This window comes from Podarcis liolepis (genome assembly GCF_965112155.1).
Source record: "Podarcis liolepis genome assembly, chromosome: 8".
NCBI classification, from domain to species: domain Eukaryota; kingdom Metazoa; phylum Chordata; class Lepidosauria; order Squamata; family Lacertidae; genus Podarcis; species Podarcis liolepis.
This window is the reverse complement of record NC_139560.1, coordinates 45,760,016-45,774,073: the sequence shown is the minus strand read 5'-3', so window position 1 is coordinate 45,774,073 and position 14,058 is coordinate 45,760,016. Positions and strand designations below refer to the sequence as shown.

Below are 14,058 nucleotides of genomic sequence, written 5' to 3'. Positions count from 1 at the left end.
GCTTACAAGGGGAGGGAGGGGAGGGCTGGCTTGGCCTCTCCTCCCCAGCGCCGGCTTGTCTTCCTGGGAGCGCGCGGGGGGGGGGGGGCTGGCTGGCGCTGGGATTGGCACCCCCGCCAAGCCACCCCCACCCAGTCAGCTAGCCACCCCCACCCAGTCAGCTAGCCACCCCCACCGTCCCTCTTTCCCTGCCCCCACTCTCTCTCTCCTCGCTGTTTGCTCAGAGCTCCCTGACTCCAATCAGGACTTGCTGGCTGCACTTTTCCGGCCGCGCGGAGAGAGGCGCCTCCTTTCGCTCGGCTCTTTATACGTGCAGCAGCCGCCGCCGCGCAGCCCCGCTCGCCTCGCCTCTCCGCCTTGGCAGCCTTGCCGCCTGCCGAGACAAACCCGACAAGGACCCTCGCAGAGCCGCCGCCGCCGCCACAAAGGTGCGACTGGGTAACTTGGAGAGGGAGGGGGGGTCCCTTCTCCAGAGCCAGGCGAGGCCCCCAGCCCGGGCAATCAGCATCCTCTTCTCGGGGTCTGCTTAATCTACCCCGTCGGCCTCTGATCGCTGACATCTCGGTTCCTCCACACCTTTGCGCCTTTCGTGGGAGAATTTGGGCACCTCTTGCCTCTGGGGCCGGAGGGCGGGCGAGGCTTTGCCTGCTCAGGGCGCGCGACTGCGGCGGCACTGGGACGCTCCCCAGATCAATGATCCGGAGCCTGGATCGTGGGGAGGGCTGGAATAAGGCCGAGACGGCCAGCAGGGCGCGGGGCTTCCACTGGCCTGCGGACGAGGCTCCCTTCCCAAGATGCGCCGGCGGGTCCCCCTCGGCAGGCCGCGGCGAGCCGGAGAGGAGGCGCAGGAACCGTGGCTTAGACTGGCACCAACCTCCTCTGCTTCCCCCTTGGCAGTTTTGATCCTCGAGGGTGGGGGACAACCCACACAGCCAACCCCGACCCTGCCCGCCTCGGGACCCCCAAGAAGGGAGGGTGTCACTGATCACCCCCTGACTTTCCTGCCCTTGCGCCCTTGGGCACCTTTTCTCCGCCGCCCCCGTTCGCTTGCATTGCGAATTGTTTTCATTCTGGAGCCACTCCAGTGACTCATTGGCTGAAACCAAGGAGTGGGGCTGGGCGGCGAGCGGGCTGTTGGTGGGCGGGGGTGGCTGGTCCTTGCTGAGGCGGCCCGCAGCCCCCGCCCCCTCTGGCTTTTGTCACTCGCTCTGCCTGTAAGCAAAAGGCAGCCCGGGCGGAGCGAGCGGACCCGGCGGGCGGGCTGAGCGATGCGGCTGCTGTTTTGGGGGCAGGCGCTACGCCGGAGGGACTCCCGATCCTGAAAGACGCTGAGGTGGGACCAAGCGAGGAGTAGCCTGCTGGGATCTTCCCACCCACCCCAGGCCCGCTTGCTTGCTTTGCTTTCCTTTTGACGCGGCGCAGGCGCTGCGCTTTCCTGCTGCGTCCCCGCGGAGCTCAAAGAGCTGCGTTGCGCTGCCCGCGCGGCTGACTCCGCTGGCTCGGCTCCGTTTTGCAGGTGGGAAAGCCGAGGCTGGGGAGGAGGAAAGAGGGCCGGATTGTCCTGGGGGTCCGTGGCAGGGATGGGATTGGGGGAAGCCAAGGAGGAGGAAATGGCTCGCTTCTTGTGCTTCTTGCCCGCGAAAGATCCGTAGGAGCGGAGAGCCGCGCACTCTCGACAGGCCTCGTTTTATTTGGTGTCAGTGGCTAGCTACGGCGGGCGGCTTAAAAACCCTTTCCTGTAGCTTCGGTTGTGAGGGTCGCGGTTCCTTAGTGGTGAGTGGCTAGCACTCTGCACGTGCCCAGAGGCACTCTTCGCCAACAACGTGCTTCTTAAGTTGCAAGACTGAACTCGGGTGGTTGGGCAGGTGGGTGGCCGGGTGGGGAGAGCTCCGTCTACCTCTGGCTTTTGCTAACGGGCTTTCCCCCACTTCTCTTCCTCCCTAGCTTCGAAGTAGTAGCTGCCGCCGCCGCTGCGAGGCCGAGGGAGAATTGCTGAGCGCCTCGGGGCTGGATGGCCCTGGCTGAGAGTGGTTGGTGCCTGCTGAAGCGCTGCGGCCCCGACGACTTGCCCTACTCGTTGGCACCGCGGGAGCTGCCCTGCCCTTCGCCGTCGCCCTCCTCGTCCTCGGGCTGCTCCCCTGGCGGCAGCGGTAGCGGCAGCGGCCGGACCTTCAAGCAGGAGCCGGGCGGAGCGCTGCAGACCTCGCAGCCGCTGGGCCTCCCCGACGGCCGGCCCTTTCTGGGCCCCTTCGTCTCCTTGGCCGCGGCGCCGTCCGGCCTTTCCAGTTGGGAGGACGTGCTGCTTTTCGCGGACCTGGATCAGGCCAACAAGCTCATCTGGTCCAGCCGCACGTCGGCCAAGCTGAGCCCGGATCCCTCGCAGCCGCTACCGCAGCAGCAGCCGCCGCCCGTCGAGGATATGTACCACCACCCGCACGCGCATCACCATCCGCATCACCAGGGCCTGCAGCAGGGCCCCTACGACGGCTCGTCCCCGGGCACGGGCGGTGCAGGCGGCGGCTTCGTGCCTTCCTCGGCAGGATCGCCCGTCTACGTACCTACCACCCGCGTGAGCTCCATGCTGCCTTACCTGCCCAGCACCCCGGGGCCCGGGCAGGCTGGTGGCCCGGCGGCGTGGCCCCCGCAAGCGGGCCCAGAAAGCCCCTCCGCGCCCTACGGCGCCACGGGGGGCGGGTGCGCCCACCCGGCGTCGGGCCGCTTCAGCTACCCGGCCAGCAGCTCGCCGGCGAGCAACGGCGCCGCTCGGGAGTCGGCCGCCTACAGCCCGCGCGAGCAGTTCCGGCCCTTGAACGGATCCTATTACGCGCCTTACGTGGGCTCCCAGTTCACCAGTCCGGGGTGGGGAAGCCCCTTCGACAACTCCATGCTGCACTGCCTGCCCAACCGGGCCGGGCCCCTCGCCATGCGGCCTTCCAGCGCAGGTAAGGCGGGAACCAGGGGGTGGCAATCCAAAACTGGGGGAGAGAGGCAGGACAGGGAACGCAGACGGGTGGGGAGGGCAGGACACGGGAAAGGCGAAGCGTCCCATCGGGTGGGAATCCGAATTAACATGCGGCAGAACTTTTGCATGGAAAAGGTGTTCTGGGTCAGCAAGAATCCTAGGAAAATTATGCAAACTGAGCGTGGGTAGATTGTTAACTCTAAAAGGTGCTGCTGTGTTTTAAAATGTGATGCTGATGATTTATGGTTTTTATTTGAACATGAACAGGCGTTTCTAGTGTTGGCTGACAAATGAGAGGCACATTTTCTACCCAGAAATCGCCACAAGCACCCAGTTCCTAATCACTTCTGCACTGTCTTGGGTCCACTGCGCCCCGAAAGTGCAAAAGAGGAGAAACGGGGATCAAAGCTGGACCCGTTGGCCGTGGCGCTTGTGCGCAGCCACCACAAGGCAGAAAGACGGGCGCTTTATCTTCTCTCCCCGTAACCCTCTCCAAGTGTCCCCTTAGCTGTTGCTGGGATTCTGGCTTGGCCAGGACTCGGGAAGGATTTGTTGGGAGGCAACGGTCAGGCTTTCAGCTGCTCCTGACCGGAGGCTTGGAAGGACCGGTTCCTACTCTGGGAATAAAGATGGTACATCCATCCAAATATTAATCACAGCCCGTCTGCCTCTAAGCGATGTACAGGAGACCCAATACAGAAAGACAAAATGAGTTAAAGCTGGACATAGTTGTAGTTCGTATTGGACATAGAGATAGATAGATATACACAGACAGAGGCTGATGGATGTAGAGGTTTCCGTGTAAATGCTTGGTTCCTCACCCCCTTCCCCATTGCCCCAATGAACGTGGCTGGATGGTGGCCCTGTTTATCAACTGAGTAGGAAATGGGTGATGGAAAAGGAGCGCGTGTGTGTGTCCAGATTCAGGAACTCTGAATAAAGTGAGTGTAACTTCCCCTTCGCCATCGAAACTATAGAGATGACATCTATTTGAAAGCAGACAGTACAAGACAAATTCAGAATTTAAATATTATGGTTGTTATTTGTGTAGCTGATGGGAAACGCTCATTACGAAACCCCGGTCTTGGGCAAGGAGATTTGGAGAGCTGCAAGGAGTAAAAAAACCCCACTGTTTTACTCTGTGGTGGTTATTATTCCCAAAATTTAACTCCTCTCCTACTGATCTCCCTAAATAAAATAATTGCATAAATAAATAACTGGTTGTCATATTTATTTTCTTTAAAAATAATAAATTAATTAGAATTCCCCCAATTAAGATCCCCCCCTTCAAATAGAGATTCCCATTTGGAAGCAGTCATGTAGGTTCCTTTAAATTTGATTTGTCTTAGTCCCTTGATGAAATGGTTGGGGAAAGACCCTGAGGAGAAATGTCTGGGTGTCAGATATATTTTTAAACCAAACTTTTGGACAGGATATTTTGGACTTAGTTCTAGTAATCTACTTTAAAAAAAGGTGTTCCAATTTCATACAAAACATTTGTATTTAGTCCACAACATTTACCACCACCCACCTACCTGCTTCACCTGTGTGAAAGCCTCACCGTTTGGGTTTCCCAGTGAGAGAGAATTAGCAGAAGGCCTCCCACCCTGACTTGGTTAGCCCAGGGTAAATAGGTAAAATGTGTCTAGTATATTGGCTAATAATATAATTCCTTTTGGGTTTAGCCACTAAAAAAGGGGACAGTGCATAAGAATGTAGCAAGTCCCTCCCTGGGTTGAAGGGAGCTTTAATGGGATGGTTAAAAGTGAAAGGAAAGAGAAGGTACCACTTCATTATACCTTTTTCAGATAACATTTTTTTTTTAAAAAAAGTAGATTTAGGAGCCACAAAGCCATCTCATATATCCATTTAGTTGGAAGTTAGGTGTTTCATTTTAATATAGCTTGGGGATCTTGTGTTGTGGGAAATTGATTGATAATTTAATTAAACTAATATTAAGCAATGCGTTGGAAGATATTTTGGACCTTAACTGGCCATTTCTATAATCGTAATTTCATTTATTGACATAGATATTTTGGACCAGTTGAGATCTCTAAGGAACTTGGACCCTTTTTTTTTGCTTCTCATAGTGACGTATTTTACTTTCTTTCTTAAAGAGATAGCATTTATTCCCCCACCTTTAAACTGTAGTTAGCAAGACCTACTGTAAAAAGAAAAAAGATGGCTGCCTGTATATCTGAAATTCCACATACATGCTGACATATGTGCCAAAAGACAAGTCACAAACAGCTGGGACCCTTGCAGAGCTGCCAAACGCTTGGCAACTACCTTCCACCATCTCACACCAGGCTCCTCAAAATGGATTTTGTCAAATGGACCTTTATTGGGTGAGAGTGGAGGAGAGAGATGGCTGTCACATAGCGCCAGGCATTAAGCAAGGCAAAGATAAATGTGCAGGGCTGGGCGACTGGTTTTTCTTTAAAGGGTCCAATATTTTAACTTCTACAAAGTACTGGCTGCTGGATCAGGCCGAAAACCCATCCGGTCCAGCAATCCTGGTCTTCCAGAAGCCAACCCAATGGTTCTGGGAAGCCCAGTTGAAGGACCTGAGCCCGCTTGCAACAGCTGCGATTCCCAACAGCTGGTATAATATACCTAGAGTCCTACTGCCTGGATTGCCAAGTAATGGCTCTCTTTTAAATCTCGTAATAACCCCGGCCGGAATTTAAATAAAGGGGTGGGACACCTTTAAAAAAATAAAATTAAATCTAAAACCGAATCGCTCGGGTTCTTTTCACATGCAACCCTAGAACGCCGCCCCCGCCCGTGCCCCCTGTGGAGAACAATGGAGGAAGCCCAAAGCGCCCTGATAAGATAGAAACCTTTGAAAACTGGCTTTCTTATAGTTTTTCTCAACGCTTAGCGAGGTGTGAAAAAATAGCTTAAAGGGAGAGACGGAGATATCTGTCCGCCACCAATTTCTCCACCCTCCCCTTACTCTTGAGGGAGAGAAAATGTGCTCATTGTATTCAACCGCAATAGGCTGCGCAATTGCTGCCGTTGTTTTTTTTATCCTGCAGACAAAAAACCCGGGATCGTCTCCCCGGGCATTTCTTTGCAAAACCCAACTCGAGGAAGTTAACCTAATCAAGGGCCTGCTTGGCTGCAAGATTGTGCCTTCAAACGGCTGGGAATGATTGAATCAGATTCAAGGTTGGGCGCCCCAAAGCCCGTTGCTCTATTACCCCTTCGATTTGACTAGGAACCGGTTTTATTTGACTTGGCAAAAAAAGGGGGGGAGTGGGAGGGGAAGAAGAGAGGACTGTGTGTCTTAAATTAGTTCATCTGCATCTAGGGGACGTGTCTCTGCAAAATACAAAAACGCAGGCTGCTAGCTGGTTAAAGTTCAGTGAGTGCTTTTTAGCCCATTGATTGATTGGGTAACCTTTTAAAACAAACATTAGTTTCTCAATACCGCATTGTTGTAAAAAAAAAAAAAAGAGGCATCCAGGATGATTTTCCAAAATCAATTAGGAGGACTCTGAATGAAATTAAGCATCTTTTTTTTTTTTACTAAATACAGTAATGCAGAAGAATCAAATATTGCATTTTTGAGAAATAATTTATCTAAATTTGCTGAATTCAATGCTATGATAAAATCAGAATGGAAAGCTCTGGTGTTGAAAAATAAGTGTTTAAAGATTAATATATTAACCATTGGTTCTGAATCATTTCAGGGAAAAAACCCCACAACTTATCCCAAATTTGTGTCACTAAACTAAATTGAAAACAGGGTATACTCATTATATATATATATATATATATATATATATATATATATATATATATATATATATATCCTTTAAATATTTGTCTCACTCCTTTTTTTGAATGAAACAAATATTTAAAGGGAGTTGATTTTTTAAAAAACCAAGTATACCATACTTATAGTTTATTTTAGTGACACAAAGCTTTTTACTACTCTAAATTAAAACTGGTCCATTGCCTCACAGTAAAAATGCTTCCCACCTGTCTATACCCAACTCAGTCTTAACTGTGTGGGACTTTACTGTATCCATGATGTGATATCTAGAAAGATGTTGCTTTTTCACAAAATCAGAGTTCTCTTTAGAGTCTCTAAAAGCCTTTGTTCCTGTTCTAAATAGACTTAATGTATTTAGAAATGAATTCAACAGGGAGTTACTGTGTAACTGTTCCCAGAACATTTGAGGAAGTAGGCTGTTGCCTTAGAAAACTCACTGCAAGCAGTTACATTCTGATCCTTCCTTACAATGATTCCAATACCAAGGCCAAGTATTGGGCTCTCCATATGCTACTTTTGTAACTGGTGCAGAACAATAGTTGTAGGCAAGATATTATCAGTAAGCGCCCCTGGATCTAATCTTAACTGAGCCATGGAGTCACTGGGTGGTCTTGCACTAATTATGTCTCTCACTTAACCTCTTCTACTCCTTGGTCAGTAATATTGACACAGTCGTAACCTACCTAACTCAGGTCTAAGTGAAGATCCTTGGGGAAATGTGTAAATGTTGCTTAGCCAGTATTGATGGTAAAAAATAAAGATTGTCCCAAGTTCTGTTGGACAAGTTACATTTTGATGCTTATGGCCGTGGGGGGGGGGGGGAGAGAGAGATTTGATAGCCACCCTCTGATGCAGATTGAGGGAGTCCTCATTGTTTGTGTGTAAAACACTGTAGGAGGGGAGCCTTTGGATCACAGCCAATACATGCATCCTATGTACATTGACTAAAGCTAAGGCCCATTAATCTAAATGGTACTTATAATGCAATCCTATAGTTGTATGCTCAGCCCCACAGAGTTCAGCAGGACAATATAAAGTAATTGGGGACGTGGAGGGATGCAAGGGACAGATTTGCTTCTGGGGCCCCGATGCCATTGGTGGTTGGGACCAGAGGCAGAAGCAGGTAGAGCAATGGCTGTAGTTGTGACCTTTGTTACTTTCTACACATTTGGTGCCCCTGGAGTATACGGTTGCAACCTCACTTACATAGAAACATGCATAAGACTGCAGCGCACGGCTGCAATCCTGCACACACTTACCTTCAAGTGGTTTCAAGGAGAACTGCTGTATAGGATCGTTCATTTGTTAAAATACTTCTCTATAGAGTACTCCGAGCTCCATCGGAGGGACACTAAATCACAACAATTTCTACCACTGTCACTATCCTTGCAGAGTCTGGGAATAAGATGTACTTTGCTTTTCCTGCGCACAGTTTATTTTGGAAACTGTCACTAATAAACAAGTACACTGGGAAATTCTTTGTGTAAAGTAAAACTGAATAAAACAGAACGTAAGTCTGAACCTCATCCACTCGCTTCTCAAGGAGAGTGAGTCGGGGGACTGTATTGCCATCCAGCCTAGGCATACAGCTGATGCAGACCAAATTTATATTGCAATGCACATGTCAGTGCTGTTTTTAACCTGCATCAGCATAACCTCTGTGCAAAGAAATTTGCTTCCACGCACCTTGCTAGATCAATATGTTTATGTAGATTTCCTATATGTTTTACAGTAAATTTCCTGTAATTATTATTATTTTTTTTAGTTCTTAATAGGGTAGAAAGATCTATACCAGGTGAAAGGCTCCTGTCTCCTCCTCTCCCAGTTTTAGAACAGCTTCTAGTCAATGTAGCAAACACTTGAGTGACTAAAATGGACTAAATGGGCCAACTCAGTGCCTGGCAGATTCCTCTGTTACTAAATCGTGCAGGACAAGGGCCAGAATTTTGTTGGGGGATAGTGTTGTTGTGTTAAAATTTTGTGTATACACACATTTCTCTTGCAAGTCGGCATTCTGTAAATTGTTCTTGCAAGAAAAGTAATTTTAGATCAATATTTTTAAAACTTCAGCTATGTCTACAAAGACACTGTTCTGAAAAATGGATCGAAATAGTTTAATATAGTTTATTGACTGTTAGTGCTAAATAAGCACAGCTCTTTTTGGAATCTAGGCTATGTCCATAAGCATACCTGCTTGCATGCTAAACATCATGTTAGCCTGCTTAAATGGGACATACCAGCCTTGATTTTTAAGCCATCTATCGAGCAAGTGAACACAATAAACAGTACTTCACCTTGCAATGACAGCTACAAACATAATGCATATTAATATAGATTCCAGCTTGGGGGGCGTTGAAAGAATGAGGATCTCACAACTAATTAGCTCAAATAATTAATATTAAATTAAGTGCAACCATGAGAGATGCATAAATTGTTACCCGAAATCTGTCCACAGAGTAGATTTTTGATCTGGATTTTAATCATTATGCTAAATCACTGCCGATTTATGAAATCCAGAATTCTAACGTACGTTTTAAGAAAACAAATGAGCACAAAATTAATGTTTTTTTAATGGGAATAAAGTAAAGAGTGCATTAATTTAAATTTTATAAATGGCTAAATTATTTTTGTGCTGCTAAGCAAGATACATGGAAGCAGACCTCACTAAAAACCATTAGGCTTGTTTCCAAATAAACTATTTAGCATACATTTATTTTTGACAGCAGTTTCTCACTATTTAAAACATCAATTTTAATGGATAAAGGTAACCTAGGGTGTTGAATATTATGGGTGGGACTTGGAACCATACTTAACTGCAGCAGACTACTGAAATGTCCTAATATCTCCCATGTCTGTGTAAAGTGAGTGGTCTACCTGACAAATTTGTTGTGAGGACAACCAGATAAAGATCTGAAGCATTTATAATTTTTAAAAATAATTTTAAAATAATTTGTTATTTATAAAACCTTTTTTATTATAAAAGAGGAGAGGGACGTCTTATTGTCTCATGTAAACTCGTTTTCTTCAGGATAAGACACAGCGTGTGTGTGTTGTTTTTTGCACCGGGAGTGATCTCACTGTTTGACTCCAGTGTCCTTGAAGCCGTGGCACGTGAGTCTTGTGGTGCAGAGAGGAATAGATTTTTTCAGGAGCTATTCAAAAACTACAGGCTGACGTTGCACCAGGAATGAGTCCTGGCCTGCTGCGATTTTGCCTGTTCCATTTCTGCTCCTTTCCAAAAGACAAGATCTTTGGGGAAAGGGGGGGAGGGGGCTGGTGTCTCTCGCCCCACCAGGATTTCGACTCCCCCATTCTTGTCGTTAAACACGAATCGCAAAGACTCCTTTGACATTTACGAGGTCCCTTTCACTTTCTTGCGTGCCCAAGCGCAGAAACCTAGGGCTGCAAAGCAGGTAAAGGACAGGAGAGGCCGTTGAAACTGTTTCAAGCTATTTGCGCAGGGAGCTCAATGGGAGGAAAGTTACTTCCAGGCTTGCAGTCGTGCCCATTTTCCAGCGGCTTCTCCTAAGGCAATGATCCCGTGACTTTCAACAGTAATCAATTATTTCCCAGTAGGAAAAAGCAGGAACAGCATTTCTCTAGTTCCTCTCGGTAGCAGGGAGATTTTATATGTGGGGGCCGGGTTCTGCTTTCTGGAAACCCTTTTGAGAATTAACCATGGATTCCCAGAAAGACTGAAAAACTGGGATATTGTTTCTTGAGGGTGGGAGGGAGAGGGATCATATATTCTCTAGATACGGACTTATCTTGCGGTGACTGAACTTTTGTGATAAAATCAGGCTGTGATCAGCAGCAGACATACTTGGCGGGTGCCTAGGGACACTCAGAGGACGGCTTGCTTGCTTTCCCCCAAAGGTGCCATCAATTTACTTGAAATTACCCATCCCCCCCAAAAAAATCTGGTGGCATCTTAAAAGGGGCAGTGTATTCCTATGCAGATCTATTCACAAGGGATTCCCATTTAATTCAATGGGGCTAACTCCCAGGAAAACGGATATTTGATTGTAACCTAAGAGGTGTTTTGGTTTTTTTAATGGCATGGACTTCTGTGATTATGAACTCCGGCTGGCTTTAGCATTTTATTTTAGCATTTGGTTTTAGCATTTTATTTTATTTTTGCGGTAACAAAGAAATGCGGCTAGCCCTCTGGAGTTGATCGTTCTAACTCCCTTCGCAATTCGCATCCACTTCGACACCATCAATACCTCTCCACTCGCAGCTTAAGTCCAGTTCTGTCCTAGCTCTGCCCTCTGGTCAGAAAAATAGTCGGGAGCGGGCCGACCTTTGCACAGAGGCAAAACCTCCGATCTTTTTCAGAAGCTTCTCAGTATGTCGCCTGCCCGCGCTTTTCCACAGACCCCTTTTATTTCAGTTCCGCAGGTTTTAGGGGGTGTTTATCTTTGGGGGGGGGAGAACGTCCCCTGGGATTTGCCAGAAACCTTCAAGGTCCTCTCGAAGTCGAGGCACGTCCCGTTCTCCAACGAGGTACATGGATTTTTTTTTGGGGGGGGGACGGGACATTAGGCTTTCGCAGCGACTTAATCGTCGCCCCGCCCATTGATTTAAATGGAATTTCCTTCCCCTTTCCGAAGAAACTGCTTGTGGGGCTGAAGCCCCTTGCGACTCAGCCCCAAAGGCAAATACAGTAGTGGGGATTTCAAGGGAGCCTGGAGCAGCCTGCTCCCAAGCATAATTAAATCACCGATTTCAATAGCATTTTAATAGAATCAATAACCCGCATTTTTATATAAAAAACGCATGTTATGTTTTATTGCACTTGCACATTTATGTTGGACACCGCCTTGATATTTCACTAGACGGTCTATAAAGGTTTCTATTAATCCATCAATAAAGGCATGCTCTCCTTGAGGGGGAAGCTGCACTCCCGTGCAAATTACTCCAAATATGTATCCAGTTTTGACAATAAATTCCAGCGCATTCAAGGGGGCGAACTCCCCATTAAATGCATGTATTCTGAGGCTCACTTACGCGGCATTAAGAACCGCTGAACTCGGAGGGACTAACTTTGTGCAAGTAAGGTTGCACAAGATCGGGCTGCATGCGGATCCCTGGAAATGAAAAACAAAAACCCTTGTATCTATAGATCTACAGAGAAATGCGCTGGGGAAATTGCGGCTTTGAAAATCGCGACAGGGAATTCCCAGCCCACAACTTAGGGTCGGGAACACGTTGTCCTCCGTTATAAGCCACGCCATTTTTTGGCTTGGATTTCAAGGAAATCCGGAGCGATAGCAGAAATTTAGTTATTAATGTTCCAGGTCGCGATCCCAGAAAGGGACCCTCCGTCTAGATAAGCGGTAAAAACCAAGGAGCGCGCGCGAATTGCGAAGTGACTCCGATTTAAATCTCTTCAGAGAGGAGAAGACAGGGACAAATTAAAATAAAAGGTGCTTAAGGCGCCAATCCTAAACGCACTTATTCTAGAGTTAGCCCCATGGAGCAAGTGCAGATTTACTTCTGAGTCAAGGCGCCACTCGTAAGCATTGCACCGCAAATGCACCGTGTTCCTGGGCAAGTCCTGTTGTTTTCCCATTTGGGTCTTCATCCTTACTCGGAAGGAAGCCTATCTGAAATCGCCAAGGCTTACTTAACATTTTGAGCAGCGTTTGCTGTGAGAACCGCGCAAAAGCCAGAAAGCATCGCAAAAACTAATTTTGCTGGATTTTTAAAAGCTTGTTTTGGGTGATCTCTTTCCTGAGCCCGCTGCCGCGAGCCGATCCCCGCAGACGGAAGGGAGACATGCGAGCCATTCAAAGCAGTCACGTCGGAAGACGAGATAGTAGCTGGGGAAGAACCGCAAAGGACTGGGGGGGGGGAGAGGGCTGAGGGCACGACCGCCTTCCTGCCTGCGGTTCTCCTCTCCTCCAAGGCTGCTGGCTCGAGTTTTCCAGGGAACACCCAGATTCAGCAAATGCTGAAATTGCCTCCCATTTCTTGACCAGAGCGCCTGACTTGGGTGGGAGAGAAGGAGGAAGGGGATTGCAGCATTGCGAAAGAGATACCTGACCTTCCCTCTGGCTGCTGCGGTGACACTCATCACTACAATATTTTTTTTTTAAGCCCCAGTTGAAAGGATCACGTTTTTACAATTTGCTGCGAAGTAAAGGCAGGCTTACTGTTTCTGAATGCGAGCCGGAGAAGTAGGGCGGCAGGATCCATTTATTACTTTCATTATTGAACAGTACCAAGGACAGGCAAGATCAAGATGGGAGAATATTCTGCAAATTTAATGTCCAAGTAGATGGGAATGGGAAGAAATGGGAGCCGGTTACATCTCAGCTGGCAGGACTGTTCTCTTGCAGACAGACCTCTATGTCCCCAACCTAAAACCGCCTCTCTGCAGTTCCAGGCGCAGGAACCAGACCCAACAACAAGGCCAGATAGAGGGCCACTCTCTCCCCGTGCCTACTCTGGCAACACAACATGGGGGTTCATTGATCTGCTCATCTTGCAAAGTGATATACACCACCATTCCCCCCCCCCCACTTCCCTCTAAGGCAAACAGGCCAGTCTCTGTGTGAAGGAATAGGCAGATACAAATTTGACACCAGCAACAGCAATATATAAACCAAGAAGAGAAACATTATGGTCTGCCGGGACTCTCTTGTCACTGATATTAAGGTGGCTGTAAAGGAATGTCAAAGGGAGGCCCCGTGAGAAAACGTGATTCACACCTTAAGTTCAGCTCTGCTCCTTTGGGTCTGATCAAGCCCCAAATGATCACATTCGGACTCCTTGGGGACTTGCAATTCAGTTTCAACCTGGAGCCTCCCTTTAAAATCACCAGCATTTGATTGTTTCTGCTTCTTATTTATTACCCCAGCCTCCTTTTCCCTGACAGGAGACTCAAGATGGCTTACATATAAAAATGAGAACAGCTAAAACCAGAAAAACCCAATTGTTTCTTCAACGCTTGGTGCTAAGTTTTTAAAGAGTCGCTGAACTTATTCTGCCTACATCCGAGCTAAGAAGGTCCGGGTGGGCGTTTGTGTGGCTGCATATGTACACTACTTAGGGTTCTAAAATGGAAGAAAAATGGTGTGTGTGTGTGTGTGTAACCTCTGTGTGTGTGTATGTGTATATATATATATATAAATATACCTGCAACTGAGAATTATAGTACTGTACATGGATATGAAAAAGATTCACATCCATTTAAGTTTGTGCCACTATAAAATTGCTAGTTTTTAAGATGCCGCAAGAAGTCTCTGTTTTTGCTGTCAGAAATGACTCTGGGAACTACTTTGGAAAGTGTGCTGCCTTGGGGTTT

The 14,058-nt window shown here is 48.0% G+C and overlaps 1 protein-coding gene across 4 annotated transcripts in view; it reads left to right on the top strand.

Moving 5' to 3' along the window:
* Positions 1 to 204: 204 nt before the first annotated feature.
* Positions 205 to 14,058, top strand: part of GATA6 (GATA binding protein 6) — a 32,991-nt gene continuing 19,137 nt past the window's right edge. The window contains exons 1-2 of one of the 4 annotated variants that reach the window (XM_083518256.1): positions 205 to 428; positions 1,945 to 2,942. In XM_083518256.1, coding sequence (XP_083374382.1) covers positions 2,012 to 2,942 — 931 coding nt within the window. In that variant the 5' untranslated portion in view covers positions 205 to 428; positions 1,945 to 2,011. Of the gene's footprint in view, positions 429 to 1,183; positions 1,334 to 1,383; positions 1,517 to 1,944; positions 2,943 to 14,058 lie in introns of those variants that run through there. The other 3 variants (XM_083518259.1, XM_083518257.1, XM_083518258.1) reach the window with 3 other exon arrangements.